This window comes from Chlorocebus sabaeus, chromosome 29 (genome assembly GCF_047675955.1).
Source record: "Chlorocebus sabaeus isolate Y175 chromosome 29, mChlSab1.0.hap1, whole genome shotgun sequence".
In the NCBI taxonomy this organism is placed as follows: Eukaryota; Metazoa; Chordata; class Mammalia; order Primates; family Cercopithecidae; genus Chlorocebus; species Chlorocebus sabaeus.
The window spans coordinates 23,813,377-23,840,735 of NC_132932.1; the positions used below are offsets into that span (position 1 = coordinate 23,813,377).

At 55.7% G+C, this 27,359-nt stretch overlaps 1 protein-coding gene across 1 annotated transcript; it reads right to left on the reverse strand.

The window, feature by feature from the left end:
* Positions 1 to 24,524, reverse strand: LOC103231493 (A disintegrin and metalloproteinase with thrombospondin motifs 7-like). The gene is given in 23 exon segments (XM_073012914.1): positions 1 to 1,275; positions 1,278 to 1,336; positions 1,338 to 1,353; positions 4,080 to 4,242; positions 5,400 to 5,471; positions 5,473 to 5,547; positions 5,627 to 5,800; positions 6,256 to 6,407; positions 7,340 to 8,254; positions 8,257 to 8,890; positions 10,462 to 10,624; positions 12,310 to 12,455; positions 12,872 to 12,964; positions 13,564 to 13,685; positions 15,254 to 15,472; positions 16,636 to 16,817; positions 17,652 to 17,776; positions 18,122 to 18,205; positions 21,365 to 21,492; positions 22,180 to 22,440; positions 22,799 to 22,951; positions 23,707 to 23,925; positions 24,434 to 24,524. Coding segments are annotated over 23 exon segments (4,296 nt in total). The 3' UTR covers positions 1 to 1,225.
* Positions 24,525 to 27,359: the final 2,835 nt, after the last annotated feature.

Consider the following 27,359-nt stretch of genomic DNA (forward strand, 5'->3'; position numbering starts at 1 on the left):
GTGAGAGGTGACCCCTGTAGGCTGCAGGGTGACCTCTCTGAACCTTAGTGTCCCCACCTGGAGAAGGGGTGTAACACCTTTCAAGGGGAGGGCTGAGGAGGAAATTGTCAACGGCTGAGTCCAAGGCTCACAGACAGAGGGTAGGGTCAGCTCCAGGGCTGGGCCTGGGCCTGGGAGGACAGTGTCTGCCCCTTCCCCAGCCTCCTGCCCCTGGCCAGGACAGGATCCTTTTGAAAGCACATTCATGTCCCTCTGTTCCCTGCTGTGGGCACCACTGTCTGGCTCCATGGGACTAGATTTTATGGGAGGGGAAGGGGCTGTGGGTGGGCAGGTGCCTGGTGTTGAACCGTCAATCAGCATGGTAGGAACCTGTTGCTGGGGCTGGTGGTGGGAAAGGGGCCAACCTGAGGCAGTGGCAATTAGCCCGGCCCTATCTCTGGGCACAGAGATGAAGGGACACGTGGGGACACAGTAGGGCACAGCTGGCCAGCCTGCTTTTCCCCTCTCTGCCCGCTTTTTGCAGAAGATTCAACAGATAGAATAGACAGGGCCAAGGAGGTGCCCGTGGGGGTCCCAGTCCCCAGTACTCCAGGGGGCAGTCCCTGCAAGTGACGAGGTGGGCCCAATCCCTGTGTAACAGGTCTCTGAGGACCACAGAGTGGGGCCCCAGGGGAGGCTGGGAGCCTGAGCTGGAGGCAGGTAGCAAGAAAGGGCCAAGCTGTGCCCCTGCCCAGAAGACCTTCCTGCCCCCAGAACCCCACCCTCTGCAGACAGGCCTCTTTGGGCAGCAGCCACCCAGCTTCCGAGGACCAGATACCATGCTGTCATGGACTCGATTGCTGCTTTGCCCCCTGTAGACCTGCCCCAGAGGAGCAGGTGAAAAGCCGCGCCTACCGAGGTGCTGCTGCAGTGGAGTTTTGGGCAGAGGGGTTGGGGGAAGAGTTTCTGACTTTTAAGATTTGCCAAATCCAGGAGGAAGTCACACTGTGATAGATGTTCAGTTATGTAAAATAATAATAAAGGTTACACAAACTGTTAGAATAAAAAAATACTTTTTTTTGAGGGGGAGGAGGTTCCCCAGCCTGCCGCTGGGTAGGGAGAGGGTTAGCACCATTAGGGCGCAGGGGGCGAGAGCTTCTCCACAGCCCGTTGTGGGCACTGAGGTCTGTCGGTTGGTCTGTGCATCCTGGCAACGTCAGCGGTGGGTGGTGACCCACTGATGGCCTCAGGAGGGGGTACCATGGCTGGGCAGAGAGCATGAGCAGCAGCACTGGTGTGGATGGTGGACAGCTGGCAGCCGTCCAGTAGGTACAGCGTCTCACAGAACCCGAAAGACGGGGTCCCGCTCACAGTCTGGAGTCAGGGGACAGAGGGGCATCAGAACCAGTGGTTTACAGTACCCAGAACCTGGCTCCCCACTCCAACCTCCTTTAGGAGGCTCCAGCAGCTCCCCACCAAGCAGAGATCCCCGGTTTTTGGAGCAGCTCCCGAAGCAGAGTTGCAGGTCTCCAACTGTTGCTATCTCTCTCCCACCTACTCATGGCCAACCCCATGACATGAGAATGGGCACTGCTGGGCTGAGGTTTCTGGAGGAAAGGTCCTGAGACCCCACCCTGACCCCTTCACATGCCCGTGAAAGGGTCTGCCCAGGGCGATGCCCTGCCACCCCATCTCCATCCTTGCTCATCCCTGGTGTTCCCCAACAGATCCTGGCACAGAACTGTGGTCCTGGGGCCTCCTGCCAGCCTGCAGCGGCCTCTGGCCCCAACTCCCCCCACCGCCCCCTGCCCCAGTGCATCTGTCCTGCCAGGCCTCCGTGACTACCTCCAGCCACAGGGACTGTACTCAGCCTTGGGTTCTGCGTCACAGGGTCCCATCTCCCAGACCAGCCTCCCACTTCTCAGGTGGGCCACAAAGCCTAGAGAGAGTGGGCCTTACAGGCTGTCAGCGGAAACCAGGGACTGAGCCCAGGCCCACTGGGGAGGGAGGCCGGCTGTGGGCTGTGCTCGTCAGGGCTGAGGCTTGGCTGGGCCCTCCTGCCCCAGGTTATCAGAGCTATTCTGGGAAGTGGCTTGTTTCCAGCCTCCTGGCCTTGCTCCTGATGCCACTGCCACTGCTGACAGCCCCCAACTGCTGCCCGGACCCTGCTTACTCCAGCAGACCTCCCTGGGGAGGAGGAGCAGGAGGGCAGCAGACATCCCCCAGGCCCAGCAGAGGGCACGAGGCAGCAGGCAGGGTCCTCCACCAAAGCTCCAGGCAGAGCTCCAAAGCACACATCTGTAGGCTTGCATCTTGGTCGCCCAGGGTGACTTCAGGCAAGCTGCTTCACCTCTCGGGCTTGGCTCCCTCCTCTGTCAACCCCACCTCCACAGCAAACGGATGTGGCCATGCTGTGTCACTGCAGCGACCACACACTCTGGAGTTTCCCGGCTTTCCACATGTCCTGCCAACTGTCCCACAGACCAGCAGGACATCCTGGGAATTCCGGGTCTCAAAGTCCAAGACACCTTCTCAACCGCCCCTCCACTGTTCACTAGTGGCAGAAAACTCCTCACTTAGGACAGCTTCTAGTTCAGCCACCTAACCAGCCCCCATTGCCCACTCCCTGCAGCCCACTCACACCCACCCCTGGGAGACCTTGCAAGCCCAGAGCCTCCTGGGCCATCCGTCCTTGGTTCTAGGCCCCCAGGTGCTTCAGTTCCTGTTCTCTGCCCCATCTGGTCCTCACCCCCAGGGATCATAACCACCCCACCACCTTGGCCCTGAAAGTGAGAGACACGGCACCAGCACCCAGCTTAGGAGACACACAGGAGTGCTCTGAGATGCTGGCTGGGTGCATGCTGAGGGCAGGCAGGACAGGGTGGGTGTGCTGCCTGAGATAATGGAGTTTGAGGCAGGAAGGCCACCCTTGCCAGAGGCAGGGTAGCGAGGCATGGCAGGGGCCACTCTGAGCCCGAATGAGGGCTGCCCAGGAGCCAGCACAGGTAGAGAAGTCTGTATTGGATAAGGGGAGAAGGCAGACCGGGGAGATTGCAGGGGGCCCCGAATGCCAGCTTGAGTGCCCTGGCTAAGGCCTCTGTCCTAGGGGCAGAGAGTAGACAGTCAATAGCACAGGGGCCGCAGCTCCTCACACCACAGCTTCTGGATTCCTTAGATTGTCAGGGTCGGTCCCAGGCCCTCTCCCTGACCTTGCAATTGGGGATGACAGTGACTTTGGGGGAGGGGAAAAAGCCGCCTTCCCTGAGTATCACCTGGATGCCCACGCAGTGCTGGGCCCTTCATGCCCAGACCTCATTTATGCAAGGATGGGGCTTGGCGGCCCCTTTCTTCAGCACATGAAGGCCCTGAGAGGGAAATGGAGCCCAAAGCCACTCAGCTGGTGAGGGGAGCCTAGGTGAGACTCCAGGGCCACCCTGTTTCCTGCCATCAGCACTGCTGAGAGCGGCTGGGATTTCAGGAAGGAAGTGTGTGAGTGTGTGTGTGTGGGTGCGTGTATGTGTGGGGGGGTAGGCGGGGGGGTGGGGTATCCAGAACCACCTCTAGCTCAGGCCCTTCCACCAGGACTCAGCTGGCCAGGAAACCCCCCACCACTTGGATTATCAGGACCCTGGAAGGGAGGCCCTTCCTGCGGTTCCATTGCTCACTCTAGGCAGTCCTCTGGCTGGGGAATGGACAGGCCAGGGCTGGGGACAGGGACTCACCCAGGCCCAGTTTTCACACAGCCTCAGGGACATCCCTGGTCTCACTATGGGAAGACAGAGACCCAGAGGGGAAAAAGCTTACCCAGGTTCACACAGCAAATCAGGTGCCAGGGCCACTCCCTCTACTCCCCCGAGGTCAGACAGCTGCCTTCGGGATGTTGTGTGACTGGGACTCCCCTTGACTGACTCCCAGCACAGCCCAGCCTCCGGCATGGCATCCTGTGGCATCAGGATTTTCAGTGGCCACGTGGCTCCTGAGCCCAGACTACAGATGGAGCCAGCCGGTGCCGTGGATGCAATGGTTTGACGACCCCATTTCCCCATCGCCCTCCCCGCCCCACCTCACTTCAGCAGAGATCCTGGGGTCAGGGGACTCACAGTGAGGCTTGACAGGCTCACAATCCTTGGTGCCACATGGCTGGGAGCTCTCAGGCCAGGCCTCGTGGCCACACTGGTCGCTGTCTTCCTCGGGCAGCCCCGTCTGGGTGTTGACACACTTGATCAGGCACCGCTGGACACCACTGCCACAGGGGGCTGAGCACTGGGGAGAGTGGGGGAGGAATGAGTCTCTCCAGGGCCAGCCCTAGCAGTGGGGGCAGTGACACCTCCTCTGGGAAGCCATCCCTGCGCCCTGTGCCTGACAGGCCTGCCCTTGCTCCCAGCCGCCCCCTCAGTGCCTCCTGGAGGACCTGGTCCCACCCCTAGAACCCACTTGGTGCTGGAACCCCACTCTCACTTGTGGGATCGGCTCCTGAAGAGGGGAGGGGCATGAGAACAGTGGGACAGCCCTCAGGGCTCCTGGGCAGTGAGCCCCTCACACGGGACACACCTGAGAGGCCTGGGCAGGGGCCCCAGGATGGAGCCCTGACCCAGCAGTGGGCAGAGACGTGGGCAAGACAACGCTGTGCCTGAGGGACAGAGGACCTGCAGCAGCCCATGGGCAGGAGGGGAGGAGACAGGTTTCACAGCCAGGGCCCAGCCCACCAGGCTTCATTGTTATCAGTCCTAAACGTGCGCTGTCTGTGCCAGTGTTGTGCTGTGCCTGGTCCTGTGCCTCATTACAATCCTTCATTTAATCCTCCCGACCCTTGTCTCCTAAGCTGTTCCAGTTTTACAGATGAGAAAACAGTGACCCAGAGTCACTGGGCAGTCTGTTCAGGTAAAGCAACCTGCCCAGAGTCACTCAGCAGCCAGTGGGACAAAGACTCAAATGCTGGCCCAGCTGACTCCAGGACCCAGTTCAGGGCCCAAATCTGAGATGCCTGAACACCTGAGTTCCAAACAGGCCTGGCAGAAGGTGTCCTGCCCATCTGAGGCCCCTCTTCCACCCCCTTCTGCCGCTGGCCTTTGCTGGGCTCCCTTATAACCCCAAGCTCGTCATTCCCACCTCAGACTTCATACCTGCTATCCCCTTGATCCCTGTCCTTGGCATCACTGACTCCTCCCTCGGGTCTCAACCCCAGACCCCTCCTTGTAAGGCCTTCCCTGACATCACAACACACGTGCCCTTTCCTTGTCTGTTTCTCCCTGGCAGGTGTGAGCACCAGTGGGCGGGGCCTTGTCCAGTCACTGCTGCATGCGCAGGGGCCACAGAGAGCCTGGCTCACAGCACACACTCAAAAGATCCTTCACCCAACCCAGGACCGACCAGGTGCCACCACGCACTTGCTCCCCACCCCTCCACGCAGCCCGGCTCACCCGGCCCCAGGGCCCCACCACCCACTGCGTGCAGGGTTGGGTATTTCGGGGCCCTGTGGTATTGGGTCTCAGTTGCCTCATTGCAGAGGCCTGGCTCCAGGCAGGTCACCAGATGCTGCTGCTCACCACCACCACAGGCCTCAGGGCACTGGGTGGGCAGGGAAGGAGTCAGGGACAGCCAGGGTCTGAGGGCATCCCCTCCCCCCAACTGAACCCCCAGGCCTCACCTCCCTCCAGGAAGAGGTGTACCAGCTGAGGCAGGGCTGGGCCCCGCAGGGCCTGTGCGCAGGTGGCTTGGCAGGCCCGGGCTGACAATGGAAGGGCCGCAGCAGCTGGAGGTCCCGTGTGTCCACACACTGTACATCCCGCACTGAGGAACCTCCGCCGCAGCTGCGGGAGCACTGGGGACCGAGAGACGTGTGGGGACACGTCCCCAGGTGTAGGCCCACAGGCGTGACCCCATGAGGCATGTGGCAGGAAAGACATCAGGCCCACGCCCCAGCCCTGGGCAAGTCCCTGAAAAGCCCCAGCAAGAGGCCAAGGCTGGCAGGACCCAGGCAAAAGGTGGCGTGGCCAGGGGCTGCCAGGGGCTGGGACAGACAGAGAAAGGGAGGAACAAAGGCAAGCTGGTGAAAGATAAGTCCAGATGGGGTCAAAAATACAGAGGAAAGGAGACAGGCCAAGCCAGACACAGATGAGAAGATTCCCAAGAGATTCGGAATCCGGTGCAATCTGGTGCACAGACGTGCAGCCTGGAGCCCTCCCCTGTCCTGCTGCTTTTGGAACACAGGCCGTGGGGAACCAGGGCTCCACGCCATGCCCTGGGAATGCCTGTCCTGGCTCCATCCTTATGCACCTTACTCCAGTTGCCTGAGTGCCAGGTGGCACAGGGCTGCAGGTGGCAGTGACAGGCAGGCTGGGGCTGGCCAGCGGGGGCACAGTCCTCATTCGGGCCAGAGCTACAGCGCACCAGCCTCCAGATGGCACCCAGGCCGCAGGTGGTGGACACTGCAGCGCAGAGATCCATGAAAGCCAGGCAGATCCCATCCCCGCTAGGCCTCCACAGTCAGGAAACTATCCACCTAGGCTAGTGAGACCTCAGTAAGACAGGGCACTCTTCTGGGCCGCAGTTTCCTTATTTGCAAAATAGGCTCCTCCACCCATCTCCCAGGAAGACCATGAGAATGAAAAGTCAAATTCCCCCAGCAACCAACTGTCCCTGCTCACATGGGACAAAGGGCCTGTGTTCCAGTGTCATTGGTGCAGAGGTGGGGGAGGGGGCCCTGAGGGCACCCCTGACCAGCTGTCCTGACCAGCCTCGTTGCTTCCCAGAGGCACCAGGGAAGGAAGGCTGGGTCCTGGGACAAGCAGCCAAATCGCTGGCTATTGATGCGCAAAACAAGCCCTGTGGGCCTCAGCCTGCCCCTTCCCACCCCCAAATTAGGGATCTGAACAGAAGCTTGCTTCTCCTGCAGTGACCATCTGGGGACCCAGGGAGGGGGCCCTGGCCAGCTTCTTTCATGCAGCTCAGATGCCTGCAGGCCACTGTCAAAGGAGGGTGGAGCCACTGAGGGCAGAGCCAGGTGGCAGTGGGCTGAGCCCAGCCTGGAGGAGCCAGGCCGAGCCTCAGGGAAGCTGCTGCCTGCTGGGCAGGACTGGGCCTGGCAGCCATGCGGGGACCCTCCCCATTCACAGCTGTCTGAGCCAGTTGCATCCTGGGGTGGGCTGTGCTGCCAGAGCGTGCCTGCCACTGCCTTCCCTGAGGCCCCCTGTGCTGCCCAGAAGTGGGCCCCGAGGTCCCCTCATTCCCCTAATCCTGGGAACTCCTGCCCCAAGAAAGGCGAGACAGATGGCACCTGTGTCCCACTCTGCTCATTTTCAGATGAGGAAACAGTCACCAAGGTCCCGCGCAAATTCCCAGCCCACCCAGCCCGCATCACTTGCCTGGCTCCAGTTTCCTGCTTGCCAGCTAGCGTTCCTGACAGCCAATGGGTCCGTGGGGGAGACGGCTTCAGCCAGGCTGGGAGCCAGCGGCTGGGTCTCAGGGGTTCTGTGGCTGTTGGCGGGGCTGTCCCAAGCGGGCGTGGACAGTAGCCTAGAGCTCAGGGGCACCTCAGGGCTGAGGGACTCAGGCTGGCCCTTGGGTCCTGGGTTCAGGGCAGGCTCAGGCGTGTGCCCGAGGCCAGTCAGGGTTGTGGGAAGGAAGGTCCCCCACACTGCCACAGTCTGCAGGTCCCATGATCCTGGTCCTGGGGTTGGGAAGGTGGGAGTCCTCGGCTCCAGGGGGCTGTCCCTGCCCTTCATCTCTGGCAGAGGGGCTATGGCGGGGGGAGGGAGGGGGAGGAGTCACCCCAACAGTGGGCCACAGTTCACTGTCCACAGGCCCCAGGCCACCCTCCAGAGCTGGGTCCCGGGCCACAGTTCACTCTCCACAGGCCCCAGGCCACCCTCCAGAGCTGGCTCCCAGGCCACAGTCCCTCCTATCCACAGCTCTGTCACGTCAGGACTAGGAGAAGAGTGGGTGCTGCCGACCAGGAACAAAGGGGGCAGTGTGGGGCTGGGTCTTGGAGGCAGGTGGGGTGCTCTGCGGCCCTCAGGTTCCTCATCATCCTTGAAAACCTCGTTGGTCCTGTCCCTCCATGGAGGAGGCAGCTGGCTCGGGCTGTCCTTGCTAACTGGGAAGTCATTTTGGCTCTCAGGGGCGGCAGGCATCTGCAGGCCATCAATGGAAACCCTGGGCCAGGGCAGGCTGGGGAGCCCAAGGTCTGGGGCCCCTATGGGACCTTCTTCCTCAGGCAGGAAATTGATCAAAGGGTTCCCAGGGGTCTGCTCTGAGGGTGGTGGTGGCTGGGCCAAGGGCTAGGGGACCAAGATCCCGGTGCCCCCTCCTCCTTGGCTGCAGGAGGCTCTGTGGTAAGCACGGGGCTACACATGGAAGGCACAGCAGGATGGCTGTGTGGTCAGGGAGTCCGATCCCCTGTCCACTCCAGGTCTAGATCGGGCTCCTCAAAGGGCCCATAGGACAGATCCTTGTGGAAGTTGATTAAATTGTAGTCATAGTAGAAGTCGTCCACAAACACGGGCCCTGGCAGGTCCAGCTCTAGGGCCTCCTCCTCAATGGCGTTGCCCATGGTGGTTGGCTTGAGTGATGAGGCAGGTGAAGGGCCTGGGGCCAGGTGGCGCAGGATGAAGTTAGCCTCATTGAAGAGCTCATGGCTGGAGGAGCCGCTGCCTGAGGCTTCAGGGCCCAGTGTGTCCGGGGGCCACCGAAAGGGTGGCAGAGAGCAGGTGACTTCGCTGGGTGGCTGCTGGGCCTCGACAAAGGGACACCAGGACACCAGTGTCATTGGTGCGAGGACATTTTGGTTCTGAGTACCCTCCCCACATGTCACTGAGCACTGCAGGGGAAGCCAGGGTGAGGGGCTTAGGCTGGGAGGCAGGGTGCCAGGGGACGCTGGGGCATGACTGGGTAACCTGTCGACTGCCCTATGTCAGGGTGGCAGAGACCCCAGCCAGCCCTGTCCAGCTCAAGGTCATGGCTGTGGACATGCTTGCCAGGGGCTTCCTGATCCCTGAGGCTTTAGAGTCAGGGGCTGGACCCTGGAATGCCCAGGCTCCCTCCCACCCACGAGGGCTCCAGGAAGGCTGTCTGCCTACCTGTAGCCAAAGACCAAGGGTGGAGCTGGAGGCGGGCCCCCTCCTATCCCACACTCACCTGAGACCAGTTCCCCACAGCCCAGGTGGCCGGACAGGGCACATGGCAGTTTCAATGGGTTTCAGTAGGGGGCTGGGGAAGGTGTTCACAGGCGGGTGGCTCCAGGGCGCTCTGCTTATCCAGCCCCACAGTGCGGATGCAGAGCACGGCCTGGCTGGAGAGGTCCCCAGGCCCACAGGAGCTGGAGCACAGCTGCCACTCACCTGCCCACCACCTGGTGAGGGCACATGGGTGGCATCACTATGGCATCAGATGAGTGGCATCAGCAGGCTCACCAGCAGGGAGGGCCAGGCTGGGCTTCCAGAGTTTGGGCAGAGCTGGGACTGAGGCCAGTGGATGATTCTCCACAGCTCCAAGCCCAGTTAAGTGTCCTGCCCTCAAAGCTTGGTGACATGGCACAACCCCTCCACTCCTGCCACCCTCCCCTCAGGGAAACTGAGTGTGACCTGAGGCCTACTTCAAATCCAGGGACCCAAAGAGGAGGACCACAGGTGTCCAGCTGGCCCAGGCTGGGGTGAGGGGTGACTGGGGGCTGGGGCTTCAGCTTTGGGAAGAAAATGAAAGCCCGGCTCCCTCTGCTCCTCCCCAGGGCCTCTGGGGACCCAGATGTAGAGGGCTGTGGCAGACCAGGACGCCTGGGGGTGGGAAGTTGGTGGGACAGTGGGGGCGGGCTCACCTGGCAGGGCAGGGCTGCTAGCTGCACTTCCTCTGGCGGTCATTGGGCCAGCCCCGGGGGGCAGAGTGCTCTCCGTCCACGGGCCCTGCCTGCCACTCTAAGCAGTACACACTGCCTCTACACACCTAGGGGCCATGGGACTCAGCCTGGGACTGACACCCAGGTGCCCACCACCCAAGACCCAAAGACACCCTTTCTGCCAGACCCTCCCAGCGCCTCACTGCCCATGTCAGGATGAAGGCAGACCTCCACCATCGCCTCCTTGCTGTCCTCCTGGTTCTCACTCACACCCTCTCCTATGTAGCCTCCCCTCTGACTGCCCCTGGACGGGTGGCAGAGTGTGGAAGCAGACCCTCTGCTTCCTAACTGAGATGCCTGGACAGCTCATTTGACCTCTCTGAACCTCAGCGTCCTCCTCTGGGAAGTGGGAGCAACAATCCTGCCTCCTCCAAGCCCTGGAGGGAGGACTGCGTGTGTTCTTGCATGTGCAGGCTCGGCCTGTGCCCCGCACATCCTAAGAGCTCGATCCATGCCAGCTGCTACTAGCATGCAAACCCAGTCATGGCGTCAAGGCCGTCCCACCGTCCACACCCTTCCCAATGGCTCAGAGAATATCTGGAAAAGAAATTGGGCAACAAGGGGCAGCCCCTGCTCTCCACCCCTGTACCAACCTTGGCACTGCTCCTGTCCTTCACACCATCTGCCACTGCCCATCCTGGGGCCTTTGCACGGCCATGCTCCTCACCTTGGACACTCACTCCCATACTGCCTGTTGAGGCCCAGCCACAGGACCCTGTCTGCAGGTGGCTCTGCCTTCTCAGCTCCACCCCCACCCTGTGGTCCAAAGAGTAAGTTGTCCCTCCCCTGAGCTGCCAGTCCCACACCTGTCCCCCTCTTTCCTCACCAACAGATTCTGATTTTGTTCAAGGAGCAATGAGACCAGCTGAAAACACACCCCACTGCCGCTCCCTTGCAACTATGGGGGTTTGGGACACAGTCCTGGCTGGGGAGTAAAAGGCACGAGTCCCTCACTGGGAGTCAGCCCTTTCCCCTCTCTTTTTTCCTGCCCGGTACAGGGTAAGAGCCCTGGAAGGGAGGACAGCATCTGTGACAAGCAGGAGTGAGGGGAGGCTGCTGTGGCAAGGATGGTGTGGCTGAGGGCCAATCAGCTCCAGGTCCTGCCACCTTGGACTGTGCACCTGGGACTTCCTGCCTGAGGCAAAGAACCCCTGTCTGTTCCAGCTACCATGGGGCACTTGCCTCTGCAGACACTCCTAAGTGGTCCCCCTGTGAAGCAGCCAATTTGCTGAAAGACAATTCCCAAATGTCTAATCCTGCAAATGTATGTGCTGTTTTTCACGTTTGTCCAATTAAAGACCTGCTATGTGACTGTGGGCAAGTCTTCGGCCACCCTCTGGGCCTCGGTTTCCTCCTGTATAAAGTGGGGTTGGGGCTGCCTCTGCAGAGGGCTGTTGAGAAGCTGGGACAAGCTTCAGGCATGACTGGCACTGACTGGAGGGACTGCTCCAAGTCTCTAGCCCATGACACCAGCATCCTAACGAGCCCTTGCGTCCTCGGCCTCCCTCCTGGTGGCAGTACCCCAGCCCGGATCTAAAGAAAGCTCCCAGGGCCTCAGCCAGCTGAGAGGTCTGACCGAGCACAGCTCCTGAAACCCTCTGCATCTAGGCCAGGGTCACTGGCCCCCACCCAGCTCAGACCTGGAGGTCAGGAGGCAGGGAGGGCCACAGGCCAGTCTTGGATAAGCACAGGGCCCTGGGTGGGGCTGGCTGTGAACCCCATGCCTGCCACGGGTGGCCTCCTGAAGTGAAGATTAGCCAGGTAGTGCCTCAGGTCTACGGTACCACTGACCTCTGCGTCTCAGCAGATCTTCACACCACCCCGCTTAGATGGGGAAACAGAGGCCCAGAGAGGTGAACTCACTCACCTCAGGCCATCCCTTCAGTGCTGGCCCATCCTCCCAGCTGCCCCCAGTCTCATCTCAGACCTTTGTTGTGCCTCTGAGGCCACCAAGCCCCTCCCGCTGAGTGCCCCCTACAGACGAGCTGCAAGACTGAGGGCCTGGCCTGCAAAAACTGCATTTGCCCTTGACTACAACTTTACTGGATGGGCACTGCTGTTATATAGATGGGGAAACAGAGGCCCAGAGAAGGGGTGAAGAGGGAATTCGAACTCAGAGCCATCTAAGGTGCAGGGCTCTTCCCCACTGCCCTCTCCTGCCTCCTTCCAGCCAGCAGCTGCTTTGCCATGTGGCCTCTGATGAGTCTCTCCAGTCTCTGGACCTCAGTGTCCCCCTCTCTGGAAAGGGGTCAGCAGTGGGGACCCTGTCAGCCCCCAGAACACTGCTTGAAAGTGACTCAAGGTGGCCTGGACACTCGGACTGACCATTATGAGGACACTTCTAAGAGCCAGAGGCTGGGACAGAGCCAAGCTCCTGCAATCGGCTGACTGCTTGGGTCCCTCTGTCCCATTACCCAGGGCACCCTGGGCCCCACACTCACGTAGGCTGCGTGCACTGCTGCTCGGCGTTCTGTATGCCCAGGCCACAGCTCCGGGAGCAGATGGACCAGGCGCTCCAGCCGGACCAGCCACCATCCACCGCCTCGGGCCGGAAGCCCACGGGTACGCACTCCCCATTGAGACACCACTACTGTGACAGATGGAGGTAGAGCCACCCTCCCTACCCCCCAGCTTATCAGTCATCCTCACCCTAGTGAGAACAAGGTGGGTGGGAAGGCTGAGAAAGGCACAGAGGGGAAGGATGGAAGGTGAGAGAGACCCCCTCACAATCATCACAATCATCTGTGACCCAGGCCACAGGGAGGAGCTGAGCAGGGAGTAAAACAGCCCATGTGCTGACTCAGCTGAAGACACCCTGGGGAATCATGGAATCAAGCCCTGACCCCAGTGCCTCTGCTTTGCAGATGGGGCCTTGGGAGGCAGAGAGTGCGGGGCTCTGCTAGAAGCACAAGCAAGACTGTGAGCCGGGGCTGACCCCAGGGCCTGGTTACAACAGGTCTGGCATCTCACACACCCACCGCCGGGACTGGGGACATCCTCTACCTTATTCTCCCCACACCGGGTGCCGTACACAGCTGCATTCAGCTTGGAGTGACAGGTGGTCCCCACAGAGCACCAGATTGTGTGGCAGACATTCTGCGAGGAGGAGGGCATGGGCCATACCCTCACCCCCCCCAGTTCCACCACCCACCCTGCCCCCTCCCTGTCCCCAAGGGTCCCCTGGGCAACCCTCCACGTGGCAGGGGCCCACAGACCCCCAGAGGTCCCTTCTTGTGTGCCTGCTCCCACCTTCCTCCCCAGACCATGTGGTGGTGTGGGGCGCCCAGGGTTGTGCTCCTCAGAGCCGTCCCCAGCTGTCCCCACCTCTCCGGGCCCAGCCCCTCCTCTGGAAACACTCCCGTTAGAAGATCACTTCAGGCAATCTTCTCCAGGATAAATAGACCCTCCCCACTGGGGTTCCTTTTCCCTCTTATGAGCCAGCTCCAGAGAGGCTAAGGGACTTGCCGGAAGTGTCACAGTTGGTCCATGGTTGACCCAGAATTCAGAGCTGGGTATGTGGCTGCCCATCCCTGTCCTCTCCCACAGGCCACCTGATGTCTCACAGTATCACTCGGGGGCGCAGCCCAGGCCAGGCGAGGTTACTCCCAGGCTGGCATCCACGGGCTGGTGAGAGCTGTCCCCTAAGCCCTCCTGCCAGGTCCCCACACCCCCACACCCACATCGGCCCCACTCACATCCATGTCCTCGCAGAAGGCAGAGTAGGCCCCATACTGGAGGCGGCACTGGTGGCTCACATCATAGAGGACGTCAGGCAGCACTGAGGGGAAGTCGATGATGTCCTTGGCAGGAGGGTCGTCTAGGCACAGGCCCTACCCACGGCTAGAGATGGGACGGGAGGATGGAGGGGCGCAGCCTGTGAGACCCATCGGAGAAGCCTCAGTGGGGCCGGGAGAGGAGAAGTGGGAGGGGGCACAGAGCCCTACAACTGTAGGAAACTCCAGCCTCCCCACTTGGTTCAGCTGATCCTCCAACCACAGCCAGCAGCACAGGCCCTCCCGGCCTCTCTCATCTCACCTCCTGGGCACTCCAGCTGGCTAAACAACCCCAACCCCAAATCCCAGCCCTCTGCACACACTGCCAGGGCCCTTTCCTCAGAAGGCCTCCTGGACCGCCAAGCCCTCATGTGGCCCTGCTCTCTGACCCTGCAGCCTCCGTCCCTGAGCCCAGACCCCGGAGCCAGGCCCGACAAGGATCCAGAGAACATCACTTCACAGTTGACACAACAGAGCCTCCGATGGCCCCACACAGGCAGAGACCTCGGGTCGTCTGTGGAAGGGTGAGGTCTGGAAAGCAGCCCCTCCCCTGGGAGAGAGCCCAGGGCAGCCATGCCTGTCCCCCGAGTTGTTCAAGGGTCAGCTATACTCTTATATTTGCATTTAAAACTGGCACTGCACAAAAAAAAGATGAATGATACAATTTATGCCAATAATTTAAATTTAAAACTTTTTCTTACTTAGAACAACATTAAATAGCAAATTAAAAAACAAAACAAAACAACAAAACCCACCAGAACAGTCTGGGCATGGTGACTCATGCCTGTAATTCCAGCACTCTGGGAGGTCGAGGTGGGTGGATCACTTGAGGTCAGGAGTTCAAGACCAGTCTGGCCAACATGGCAAAACCCTGTCTCTACTAAAAATATAAAAATTAGCCAGGCACTGTGGCACACACCTGTAGTTGCACCCACTCAGGAGGCTGAGGCAGGAGAATTGCTTGAACCCAGGAGGCAGAGGTTGCAGTGAGCCCAGATTGTGCCATTGCACTCCAGCCTGGGAGACAGAGTGAGATTCTGTCTCAACAAACAAACAAACAACAACAACAAGAACACCAGAACAAATGAAGAGAACATGAAAAAATGGAGAAAGCTTCGTATTTCAGTTCCCTTAGTGGCCCCTTCTTCCTGCCTCTCACTGGATCTTGTGTCCGGCCCTTGCCTCCTCCAGCCTCATTTCCTATGCAGCCTTGGCTCCCATAGCCTTGCTCAGCGTTCTGCCATTCCCTGAAATCTTTCCCACTCCTTCACGGCTGCAGGCCTTTCTCAGGCTTCCTCTACCAGGAATGCCATTCTTATCCCTTCTGCACATGTGTGAATTCTCGCTCCTCCTCCAAGTTCAAGCTCAAGTGTCCCTTCCAGGAGGACATTTGGGATGCCAGCACCACATCTTTGCCAGGTGCCCCTCTGCTTCCCTCTACCCCGGCTCTGCAGTATGACTGTCTGCCTCTCCCCCATTAGACCCTGACCTCACAGATCAAGACCTTGTCCCTCTGCTTCCCTCTACCCCTCCAATGTGACTGTCTGCAGCTCTCCCAGTAGACCTTGACCTCGTGGATCAAGGAGTAGGGGCCCGGTGCTAGAGGACTAACTCAAGGTATACTGGCGGCTACAGTGGGACCAGGTCGGGGGAGCGGCGTCATACAGGAGCTGTGGAGATATGATGAAAGGCCGTTTCCCAACGGGTTCACAGTCATTGCCGCTTCCATCATGCTGAATGCCAAAACTGTGTGAGAGCACAGGCCCCAGAGGCGGGCGAGCTGGCGGGAGGCTGCCAGCCTGCCCTCCCCTGGAGACCCACAGGGCTGGTTCTGCCACCCAATGGCAGCAGCCTTGAGAAAGTCACATTCCCTCTCTGAGTTTCCTTAATGTAAAATGAGGGTATGACAGCTAGGATCCCAGGGGCTCCTGCTCTGGCCTGAAATGAGGGCCAGGGACCCACAGCAGCCCTGCCCCTGCCTGGGGGCTGGCCAGCAATGGCAAACCAGGTGGCACAGATGGGGGCCCGTGATGGCCCCTGCAAGCTCACTGGCCTCAAGAACAGTCTGACAGAGGTTCCCACTCACAGGTCCTTGTCCCAAGGCTGTGCACTTGAGTTAAGGGATCTGAGCTGCTGTGTCACAGAAAGGTCTCCAGAGACCATCCTTGGGAAGGACACGAGAAAAATTATTTCCTGAGCATCTACTATGTGCCAGGGGCCATGCTAAGCACTTTCAGAAAAACAGTCTCACTCAGTTCTCATTATTACTCCCAGGGAGGCTCAGAGAGTCTGAGGAACTAGCGAGCGTAACACAGCCAGGAAATTGCAGTACTGCGGCAGGTTGTTCTTTCTGCAGTCATAAGCAGCTTTAAGGTCCTGCAGGCACAGCCATCACCCAGGAAACCCAGACATCTGAATGGATGACCCCAACAGCTTTGACCACAGAACCCTCTGGGAGCCTGCCTTTGAAAACTTGCTGGACAATCTAAGATGCTGCCATATTCGCCAGCTCAACAGCCCAAGCACAGGTTGCTGGAGGCCTGTGAAGGCAGGAGCCTCAGGCAGCGGTGTCAGATGGAGGGAGCCTTGGACGTCACTGAATCCAAACCCCTCAATCTATGGGAAGCACACAGAGGCCTAGAGAGGGCAGGCACTGGCCCAGGCCACAGAGCAAACAGGAACAGGGACAGGGATCGAGAGTAAAAAATACAGCACTGAGGGAAATGGGGAGGCACAGCCAAAGACCTACGATGACTTTCTGGCCCATCACAACTCCTCTTTAGATAAGACTCCCTCCAGGCCAGTCCCAGAGATGCCCAGGCAGGCCTCTCTCCTGCTTTACAGGGAAGCAGCCTGGTTGTGGGGAGGGGACACTGCAGGGACAGCACATGGCCACAGTCGGGGCTCCTTCTCCAGAGAGCTTCCTTTCCCCTGTACTTTGTGACCCACAGGCTGGATACCCGGTGCCCCCAGGCTGGGAGGGTGAAGCTCAGCTCTCAGTGTAGCAATGGGGGCAGGCATGGTACCTGTGCCCAAGCTCGTGGGCTACAGTGAAGCCCAGTGGCAGGCCTGTGTCCTCGTTGATGCTGCAGCTGCAGTGCGGCAGGCATATGCCCGCCACGTGGGACAGGCCCAGGGTCTCACAGGGCCGGTTCATGGCTGCACACAGGTCCTTCCTGCACAGGCAGAGAAGTGGCCTTCAGGTTAACCTGGCTCAGTGCTAGGCCCACCTGAGCGAAGGCCAGGGAAGGCCCGAACTGATTCCAAGCGGAAAGGATGTCCCTCCCACCGTTCTGTGGCATGAGGCCAGCACAGTGGCCACGTGGGAAGCAGGTGCTCTCATTCACACACAATCCACTAGGCATCTCTTTGGCCCTTGGGAGCACAGACCCGCACAGAACAATTTTGGTTACTATCCAGCAGGGGTGCTGACAGAAGCTGCCAGAGTCCAGCAGAGGGAAAATAACTGCCTCTGGACAGATCAGCAGTTGCCAGAGGTTAGGGGAGGAGAGAAGGTGGCTGTGACTATAAACTGGTAGTACAAGACATCCTTCTGATGAGACAGATCTGTATCTAGACTGTGGGGGTGGGTAGGTGAACCCACAATGATGAAACTGCACAGAACTGAATACACACACATTCACACAAAGGGCAGTACGTGTGGAACTAATGATATCTGAGGAAGTCTGTGGATGGTATCAGTGTCAGTTTCCTGGTTGGGATACTGTGCTCTAGTCATGCAAGATGTTACCACTGGGGGAGATGGATGAGGGCTATACATGCCCTCTCTCTATTATTTCTAACAACAGCATGAAGATCCACAATTATTTCAAAATAAAATGACATCCCCGAGTGCAGACAGAATCCAGCCTTGGGCCAAAGGTGCGCAAACTCTCCTCAAAATGGGGCTCCCTGAGAGCATGGCCCCCTCCTCCACCAGGGCTTCTCCCGCAGGGCCGTGAAGCACCTCCCTGAGATGTAGGCTCCCACCCTCCTGCGGCTGGTGGTACCTGCTGAGCAGGATGGCGGTGTCATGGTACGGGGGGTGGGCATCCCTCTTCATGTTGATGCTTTTCTGCCACTCGCAGAAGCTCTTCAGGGTGTTGTCTGCATGGTGTGTGGTCTTTAGGTCCTCCTGGGAGCAGAGAGAATGACTGCTCATGCCTCCCCTGAGTTCCAAGAAGGTCAGGCCTAATTGTCCTCCGTACAAAGGCAGGAGACAGAGGCCTAGCAGGGCAGTGGGAGGCCCACAGGCACCAGTCCAACTTCTGCCCTGACCACCCCTCCTGTAGGAACCTCCTGCAGGGGACCTGGGACCTGAGAGAGGGTCCTTCAGGAACCAGGGGTTGGCAGGGGACACGGTCCAGGCCAAGGAGGCCTTCACTGTGCCCTTCCGTACAGAGCAGCACAGGTCATGGTGCAGGAGGGCTCTGGCAGCCAAAGCCATTGCTGGGCACCATGGGACCACATGACCACTCACCTCTTCATTTTCCAGAAGGACCAGGCGCACAGTGGTGATGTGGATGTGGTTCCCAATGCTGGGGTCATGAAACAGGCCAGCCACCTGCCCAAGAGATGAGGGGGTCAGGCTGTCACCAGAATGAAGGATACAAGGAGCCAATGCCCACCCAACCCACCCTCCCACCCAGGGCAACGCACACCCATGCTCACACACAGGGACGCTCACACGTTGGACAGGTGATGCACGCTGCACAGTTGGACAGGTGATGCACGTACACCAATGCATGAGTGTCCCCATACCTCACACACACTACCCCAACCCGGCAGCCCCAGGACCTGAAGAGGACAAGAGACCTCCAAAGCCCCTTCCCAGACCACAAATCTTTCCTACACCACAGACAGGTAAGCTCGGTATCAGTCCCCAGCAAAGTGACTCCAGAGGACCAGAAGTGGTGAGGGTCTGCTTGGCCTGCCTGAGGACTCACCCACGCTGTATTCTGAGTCAGGGCTAGGGACAGCTTAGTACTACCACAAAGGCCTTCCCTCAGCATGTATAACCTCACTGTCTCCCAGGAGCTATGGGGGCAATACAGGCATCGAGAGATGTTGGAGGGAGGCAGGGTCTTAATTGGCTGATCAACTCAACCAAGCAGCATTGGTTAATGGCCCAAGGTCAGTGTAGGGTGTTTCAACTGGATAAATGATACCCAGGGAAGCCCAGCCCTGTTCTGCTGCAGGCCTGGAGAGCATGCCAAGGTGTGCAGTGTTTGTGAAGGTAAGATCTGGAGGTTACAGGTAACCACAGGCTCCCGGTGAGCTGAAAGTGTGACAAGAGCCCCTCGAAAAGGGCTTGTGACCTCAGAGAGCAAGAACAGAATTGGGGGTGAAAATGGGGTGAAACTGGCTGGGCATGGTGGCTCACACCTGTAATCCTGGCACTTTGGGAGGCCAAGATGGGGAGATAACGAGGTCAGGAGTTTGAAACCAGCCTGGCCAACATGCAGAAAACCCATCTCTACTAAAAATACAAAAAAATTAGCCGAGTGTGGTGGCATGCGCCTATAGTCCCAGCTACTCAGGAGGCTGCGGCAGGAAAATCAGTTGAACCAGGAGGCAGAGGTTGCAGTGAGCCGAGATCGCGCCACTGAACTCCGACCCAGGTAACAGAGAGAGACTCCATCTGAAAGAAAGAAAGAAAGAATGAAAGAGAAAGAAAGAAAACGGGGTGAAAAGGGACCTGTCTTGCTATCCTTGGGAGAAACCCACCCAAGTTCTAGGACTCAGGTCTGAATCTAGCATGGGGAGAATGATGATAAATTGGAGTCTGTAGGTGGCGTTGGTAAAGAAAGGTGTGGCTATCCTGAAGATGGCTGTGGGTCAGATAGTGCAGTAGCCAAAAAAATAGCTGCAGCCAATCTTGATTGAGCCTAACATGTACAGTCCCTGTGCTTGGAGCTTAGCATGCATTATGTCATTTAATCTTGTTACTTCTAAGGTAGGCACAATTATCCTCATTTTACAAATGAAGTAACTGAAGCTCAAAGAGAGGGTGAAGCTGGGCTCGGAATTCAGGTTTTGCTATTTCAAAGCCCCTGCTTACTTCCTAAATTTGGGGAATGCTGCCTGCCTATTCTGTTGGAAATTCTCAACGCATATTTATTTTGAAGGCTCTGAGAAGTCCTGTAGTAAAGAAGTCTGTTTTACCTTTTTTTTTTTTTTTTTTTTAATGATACAGGGTCTCACTTTGTCACCCATATGGAGTGCAGTTGCATGATCTCGGCTCACTGCAGCCTCGACCTCCTGGGCTCAAGCAGTCCTCCCACCTTAGTCCCTCAAGTAGCTGGGACGACAGGTGCGCACTACCATGCCTGGCCCGTTTTACTTGTTTTAATCCTGTGTGGCCAAACTTATTCAACAGCAGAATCTTTTTTCATAGTACGCTACTGGCATTCTTTGGAACACATTCCCTGAAATATTCCTTGGGAAATGCTATGATGAGACAGAGTCCCCAAGTGCAGGATCATGCTCTTCCACATCCATCACTTTATCCCAGGTAGAGCGATGGTTCTCAACAAGTCAGTCTTAAATAAACATCTGATCCCGAGGGAACATCTGTTCCCCATCCTTCTGGCCCACCCTGACCCAGGGCACATGTCTCCAGGGTCTCTCCTCAGCAAGTTCTCTGGGGCACTAGGAACCACACAGGGATCAGAGGCCAGGGGCCTGAATTCCCCTCCTGGCTCTGCCCCAGACCTGTGCTGTGTGGCTCTGCCTGGTCACTTACCTTCTTTGATCTTGAAATTCCCTGACTAAAAATAGGAATAAGTTGATCTGCCTCACAGGGGGACCTCAAAGGGCAAATGAAATGGTGGACATAAACACAGTAAGTACTGTGTCCATGGGAGGGGAACTTCTGGGCCTGACAAAACTGGCTACTGGGCCCCTATCTCCCCGTGTCACTTCTTCCCACCCTGGGGGGTTAGTACATCCCAACACAGGCTGACCCCACCCTCTAAACCCCAGCCAGGGGAGGCTGGCCAAGACCCAGCCCAGCTGGCCCTACTGGGCCTGCTCCCCTGACCCAGGCTGCGCCAGATCAGAAGAGGAAGCACATCTAAGAAGCTGGGGAAACTGAGGCCAAGAAGCATACCTCTGTGGATATGTGCTCCAGCAAATGCAGTACCAGAGCTGTGGGCAGGTTGAGATTGGCATGCCAGCCAAGCATTCCCCAAACCCTAGCAACCCTTAGCAGGCAGCTCCTCACCTGGACTGGCCAGCACTGCTGCTGCTCTGCAGAGGAGGTACTGGGTACCACACTCCAGGTCCCAGTAATAGAGGTTAGTTATTCTAGGGTGGGAGCAGGGTGGTGTGGGGGAGGGAGGTTCCTGGCTAGTGGCCCTGTTGGAGCTGGGCATGGCTCACCTGGCCTGGGCACTGGGGGAAGAATGGCTGGCAGAGGCAGGTGCCATAGGCTGTGGGGCGGAGGGAGCAGAGGCAGGTTGAGTCCCAAGGTGGGAGAGATAGGTGAGTTTGAGCGAGGGAGGTCGGTCTAGGGGATTGACTGGGGCAGGCCTGAAAAGCAGAGGACACAGTCTTGTGGCACAATTAAGGGCACAGGCTATGGTGATGTATCCGTCTGTCTATCTGTGTCCTCTGGTCTAAGGAGCACTGGGCATGGGGATGTTAAGAGGGGCTTCTAGAAAGGCCCCTTCATGTCCCCAGGCCCAGCACCCACCCGAGAACTGGGAGCAGAAGAGCATACCTTGCACCCCACAGGTGCTTGGAGCACTGGAATCTCCCCACTGTGCCAGCCTCTCCGGGGCCTGATGCTTGTACACCACACGGGCTGGGCGTGGCTGGGCCGGGCCGGGCCAGGGCAGCGGCGAGGGGCTCAATGAAGTAGTCCTCATTGGAGAGCTAGAACACACCTTCCTGGGGAAGAAGCACCAGGGTCACCCAGGGAGGACTGGCCCTCAGCTGCTCTTCCTGCACGTCCCAGAGGCCCATCCTGCCCAGCTGAGCCCCCACTGCCCACACCACCTGTGACTGCCCACGGACACTCTGCACTTTCCTCCCTCTGGGCCTTTGCACACTCTGTAGCCTGCACCTGGAAAGCCCTTCTCTGCCATTTCACATACAGCCAAACCTTCAAAGCAGAGCTCAGAAGGCTCCAAATCTGACAAAATGCTGTCTTCCAGAGTCCTAGACAGCCATCCTGAGTGGGGAGGCTTGTGCCCAGGCCTCCAGGCTATTCTCCATCTCCTCTGCATGCCAGCCATTTCCAGCACTGTGCTCCCTCCCACATGGCCAGGGCTTCTGACCTTCCCTCTATCTCCCTAAGGGAACAAATCACTCCAAAGCATCTACACCCACACCCGAGCAGAGGAGATGCTCATGGCCACCAGGACACCCTGTTCTCTGGGCCCAGGGCCGCCCAGAGAAGGGAAGCTGGCAGGAGTGTCTTGGACATGTCCGCCAGCATTCAGAATCCACAGAGGGGAGGGGCCCTGGGAAGCATCTTTGATGCCCACTACCTCCTGAGGAAGCTCAGGGCTCCAACAGGGAAGAAGGTCTTACGTGCCTCGGACTTCCCCTCGTAGGCACTAATTCTGCTACTTGGGTCACACAGGACCAGGGAGCCTGGAGGGAGGGCTGGAGAGTGCATCAGCTCTTCGGTCTGGAGACCTGGATATGAATGTGGAGTGCCCCCCTTCCACCCACCAGTCACTGAATGACTAGGTGACCCCGGGCAAGATCCCCTCTGAGCCTGTTTCCTCATCTGTGAAATGGGAATGATGCCCTGTGTGCACAGGTGCTGCTTAGGTTCAACAACATCAACTGTACATTAAGGGACAGGCACAGGCTCCATAAATGAGAATACTGTGCAGGGCAGATGGGCCTTCAAAGGTCCAGATGTTGTGCAGCTTGTATTTGGGCTGCCCTGTCATTAGGCCCTGTGCAGCCACAGCCCACAGTTTTTGCCTGAGCAATCTAAGCTGAGGGCCTCCTGGGAACAGTGGACGCTGAGAGTGTGCACACATCCCCTACTCCTCCCAAACCCCCACCCTCCAGAGCTGGGAGAGTGGGGTTGGTCACCTGAACACGAACAGAAAGGGGCCCTGCTCCGCCTGGAGTGGAAGCTGCTCTAATCAGCCCCAGTCAGGGAGCCATTAGGGCTGCAGGCAGTAGCCAGCACCACCCTTCAGCCAGACCAAGCCAGGAAGCTGAGGCCTGCTTTTCCCGGAACGCTGATCTGGGCAGAGGGGCTGAAAGCGGTTCCTCACCACACCCTGCAGAATGGCTACAGGGTGAGGGGTGGCTTTCCTGGAGAAGAGCAGCCTAAAGGGACCTGTGAAGGAACAGTCACAACTGATGCCCCAGGGAAGAGAAGCCAACTGCTTTTTCAGTTACTTAGTCCAGTCAAACAGAGGTTCTCAAAGTGGGATCTCTGGACCTGCATCTTCAACATTACCTGAGATGGTTTCAGAAATCCAAGTGTTTGGGTGCCACCCCAGACCTACCCTGCAAACATTCTGTTTAAACAGGGACTGCAGGTGATTTGAGCTTATAGTAAACTTATCTTTTCTTTTCTCTTTCTTTCATTTTTTTTTTTTTTTTTTGAGTGCCTGGGGTCTCGCTGTGTCTCCAACTGAGCGCCATCATCACACCCTACATCCTACATCCTTGAACTCCTGGGCTCAAGTGATCCTTTGGCCTCAGCCTTCCAAATAAGTGGGACTACAGGTGCACTACCACCCGGCTTTCACGTTAAACTTTGAGAACTGCTGTCCTAGAGATCAACGAGGCCTGCATTGTCGCTCCCATTTTACAGGCGTGAATACCGAGGCTGGCAGAGGAAAAGTGCACTGGGCAAAGCCACCAGACAAGTGCGTGGCCAGGCTGGAGCCAATCTCCACATCCCACCACCCGAGACTGCCCCGAGTATACATGTCCCAGTGCACTCAACAGGCTGTTGCAGGCGCTGGTGGCCGCCAGGCCACCCTCGAGCTCCGGGTCCTGCACCTCCCCAAGCAGATGGCAGGCGGGGGTGTGGGCCCAGATGTGCCCGCGACCCAGGCCGCCAAGCCTCAGTGTCTCACTCACAAAGCCGGGCGCCAGCAGGTGTTGATTGGAGGTCAGGTTGAAGCGCAGCTCTCAGCCGCAGTATTGCAGCTGGTAGAAGGAGGGCGCGTCTGGGCGCACAGACACATTCCCGCTTGCGCAGCGTGCGGGGCCACAGCTCACAGGACAGGAAGGACCCCCAGGGGTCCACGCGAACCTGGTGCATGATGTCCAGTGCCGCCCTGGCCTTGGTTGCACGTCCTGCAGGGAGAGAACCACAAACGCCTAGGCCCAGGGCAGACCCGGGTCCTTGTTGGTGACCGGGGACCAGAGTGGAGCGGCCAAGAGGGGGCTGCTGGAGTCAGAGTATCCGGATTCAAATCCTCGCTGTGCTGTCTACTAACTCTGCTTTTCATCTTTCCGTGCCTCAGTTTCTCCATCTGGATCGTTGCAGTAACTTCTTTTGTTGTTGTTTGTGTTTTGGGATTTTTGTTTGCTTGTTTTGAGACAGTCTCGCTCTGTCGCCCAGGCTAGAGTGCGTGGCACGATCTCGGCTCACTGCAACCTCCACCTCCTGGGTTCGAGGGATTCTCCTGCCTCAGCCACACCCAGCTAATTTTTGTATTTTTAGTGGACACAGGATTTCACCACGGTGGGATGAAGTTGTTTATAGATGTCAGTTATATCCAGTTTATTAATGGCGTTGTTGAGTTCTGTTAAGTCCTTGCTGATGTTCCGCCTGCTGAATCTGTCCATTTCTGATAGAGACGTTTATAGGTGTCAGTTATATCCAGCTTATTAATGGCGTTGTTGAGTTCTGTTAAGTCCTTGCTGATGTTCCGCCTGCTGAATCTATCCATTTCTGATAGAGACGTGTTGAAGTCTCCTGCTATGACAGTGGATTCATCTGTGTTTCCTACACTTCTATCAGTTTTTACCTCAGGGTGTTTGATTCTCTGTTGTTAGCACATACACGTTAATGATTGTTTTGTCTTCTTTGAGATTGGATCCCCCTTGTCATTCTGTAATGCTTTGACAGAATCTTTATCCTTGCTAAATTTCCTTGCTTTGAAGCTGCTCTGTCTGAAATTCATATAGCTAGTCCTGCTTTCTTTTGATTAGTGTTAGCATGGTATATTTTTCTTCTATTTATTTACATTTAATCTATATATTTCTTTATATTTAAAGTGAGTTTCTTGCAGGCATCATATAGTGCACAGTTAGGTATTGTTTTTGGTTGACTCTGACAATTTCTGTCTTTTAACTAGTGATTGACCATTGACATTCAAAGTGATTATTATATCAATATAGTAAGATTAATATCTACCATATTTGTTACTGTGTTCTATTTGTTGTTCTTGCTTTTGTTTCCATTTTTGACTTCTACCCTGTTTCCATCTTTTGTGGCTTTAATTGAGCATTTCATGATTCCATTTTCTTTCCCTTCTTAGCATATCAGTCAGTTATATTTCTTTTTGTATTGTTTTCCCTAGGGTTTGCAACATACATTTACAACTAGTTTAAGTTCACTTTTAAATAACACTCTACTGCTTCACAAGTAGAGTGAGTACCTTATAATAACAAAATTGTCCTAATTCTTCCCTCCTGTCCCGTGTATCATTATTATCATTCATTTCACTCGGATACAAACATACACAATAATTTATATACTAAAGATATATACATAATCAAATATATTATTGCAAATTGTTATATTGAACAAATGATCTGTTTGATCTATTGATCAGTTTGATCTGAATTGACCTATTAGATAAATTAAGAATAAGAAAAATAAAAGTTTTCATTTTATCTTAACTTATTCTTATTCCAGTGCTCTTCCTTTCTTGATATACATCCAAGTTACTGACCTGTATCATTTTCCTTCTTCCCAAGGAAATTTTCTTTAACATTTCTTTCAAGGCAAGTTTACTGGCAACTAATTCCCTCAATTTTTGCTTGAGAAAGTCTTTATTTCTCCTTCACTTATGAAGAGTAATTTCACAGAATATAGAATTCTAGGTTGGTGGTGCTTTTTCTTCCCCTCTCTCAACACTTTATTTCACTCCATTCTCCTCTTGCTTACATGATTTCTGAGGAGAAGTTGGGTATAATTACTATCTTGACTTCTCCATAGGTAAGGTGTTTTTATTCCCCTCTGGGTTCCTTCAGAATTTTCTCTTCATCTTTTGATTTTTTTTTTCTATAGTTTGTCACTTAGGTGGCTAGATGCAGTTTTTCTCTGGGTATTTATCCTGCTTGATGTTTTCTGAGCTTCGTGGATCTGTGATTTGGTGTCTCATATTGAGAGAAATTCTTGGCCATTATCGTTTTAAATATTTCTCCTGTTTCTTTCTCTTCTGCTTCTGGAATTCCCATCACATCTATGTTACATCATTTGCAGTTGTCTCACAGTTCTTGCATACTCTGTATTTTTTTTTCAGTCTTTTTCCCCTTTTCAGTTTTGGTAATTTCCATGAGATATTCTCAGGCTCAGAGATTTCTTTCCTCAGCAAAATGCAGTTTACTAATAAGCCTGTCAAAGGCATTCTTCATTTTTGTTACAGTGTTTTTAATCTATAGCATTTCTTTTTGGTTCTTTCTTACCATTTCTATCTCTGATTAAACTGCCCATATATAGAGAGCATATATACTAACCTGTGAATGCTGACACACACATCTATTTTTTTTTGTATCTATGAATTCATACTGAAACCCTGGACACTATTTCAGCACCATAGGATTCATTATAATCCACATCTTTTTAAAAATTATTTTTATTTTATTTTTTATATTTTTATTATTTTATTTTAAGTTCTGGCGTACATGTGCAGAATATGCAGGTTTGTTACACAGGTAAACGTGTGCCATGGTGGTTTGCTGCACCTATCGACTCATCACCTAATTATTAAGCCCAGCATGCATTAGCTGTTTTCCCTGATGTTCTCTCCCACCACCTTCCCCTGACAGGCCCCAGTAAGTGTTGTTCCCCTCCCTGTGTCCATGTGTTTTCATCTTTCAGCTCCCACTTATGAGTGAGAACATGTAGTATTTGGTTTTATGTTCCTGCATTAGTTTGCTGAGGATAATGGCTTCCAGCTCCATCCATGTGACTGCAAAGAACATGATCTCATTCCTTTTTATGGCTGTGTAGTATTCCATGGTATATGTGTATGACATTTTCTTTATCCAGTCTATCATTGATGGGTATTTGGGTTGATTCCATATCTTTGCTATTGTGAATAGTGCTATCTGCATCTTTTTCTTATTTGTAACATTTCTCTGATAGAAGCCTGGCTCTCATTATTTACACCATATTTTCACAGTTCAACCCTATTATACCCATAGTTTAGAATTGGTAACACATAACTCTGTCAGAGAAAAATTTACAAACTAGAGTACAGTGTTTACATACGATCATTTTTGTCTTTAGCTTTATAGTAGCCAATCTGAACGGTTGTCCAAAGTTACTTAGGTAATCTCCTTTCTTCACAATCCCACATCCTGGGTGACAGTTTTTATAATTTATATACTGTGAAATTAACTTGGTGGATTCTAATGGTTTTGACAAATGCAGAGTTGTGTATCAACCACCAATTTCTTAGTTCCTCTCCATCCCAAATTCTTTTGTCCTGCTTCTTTGTAGTCAATTGCTCCCACCCCCACCCCCAGCAATCATTTACTATTTTCTGTCCCTA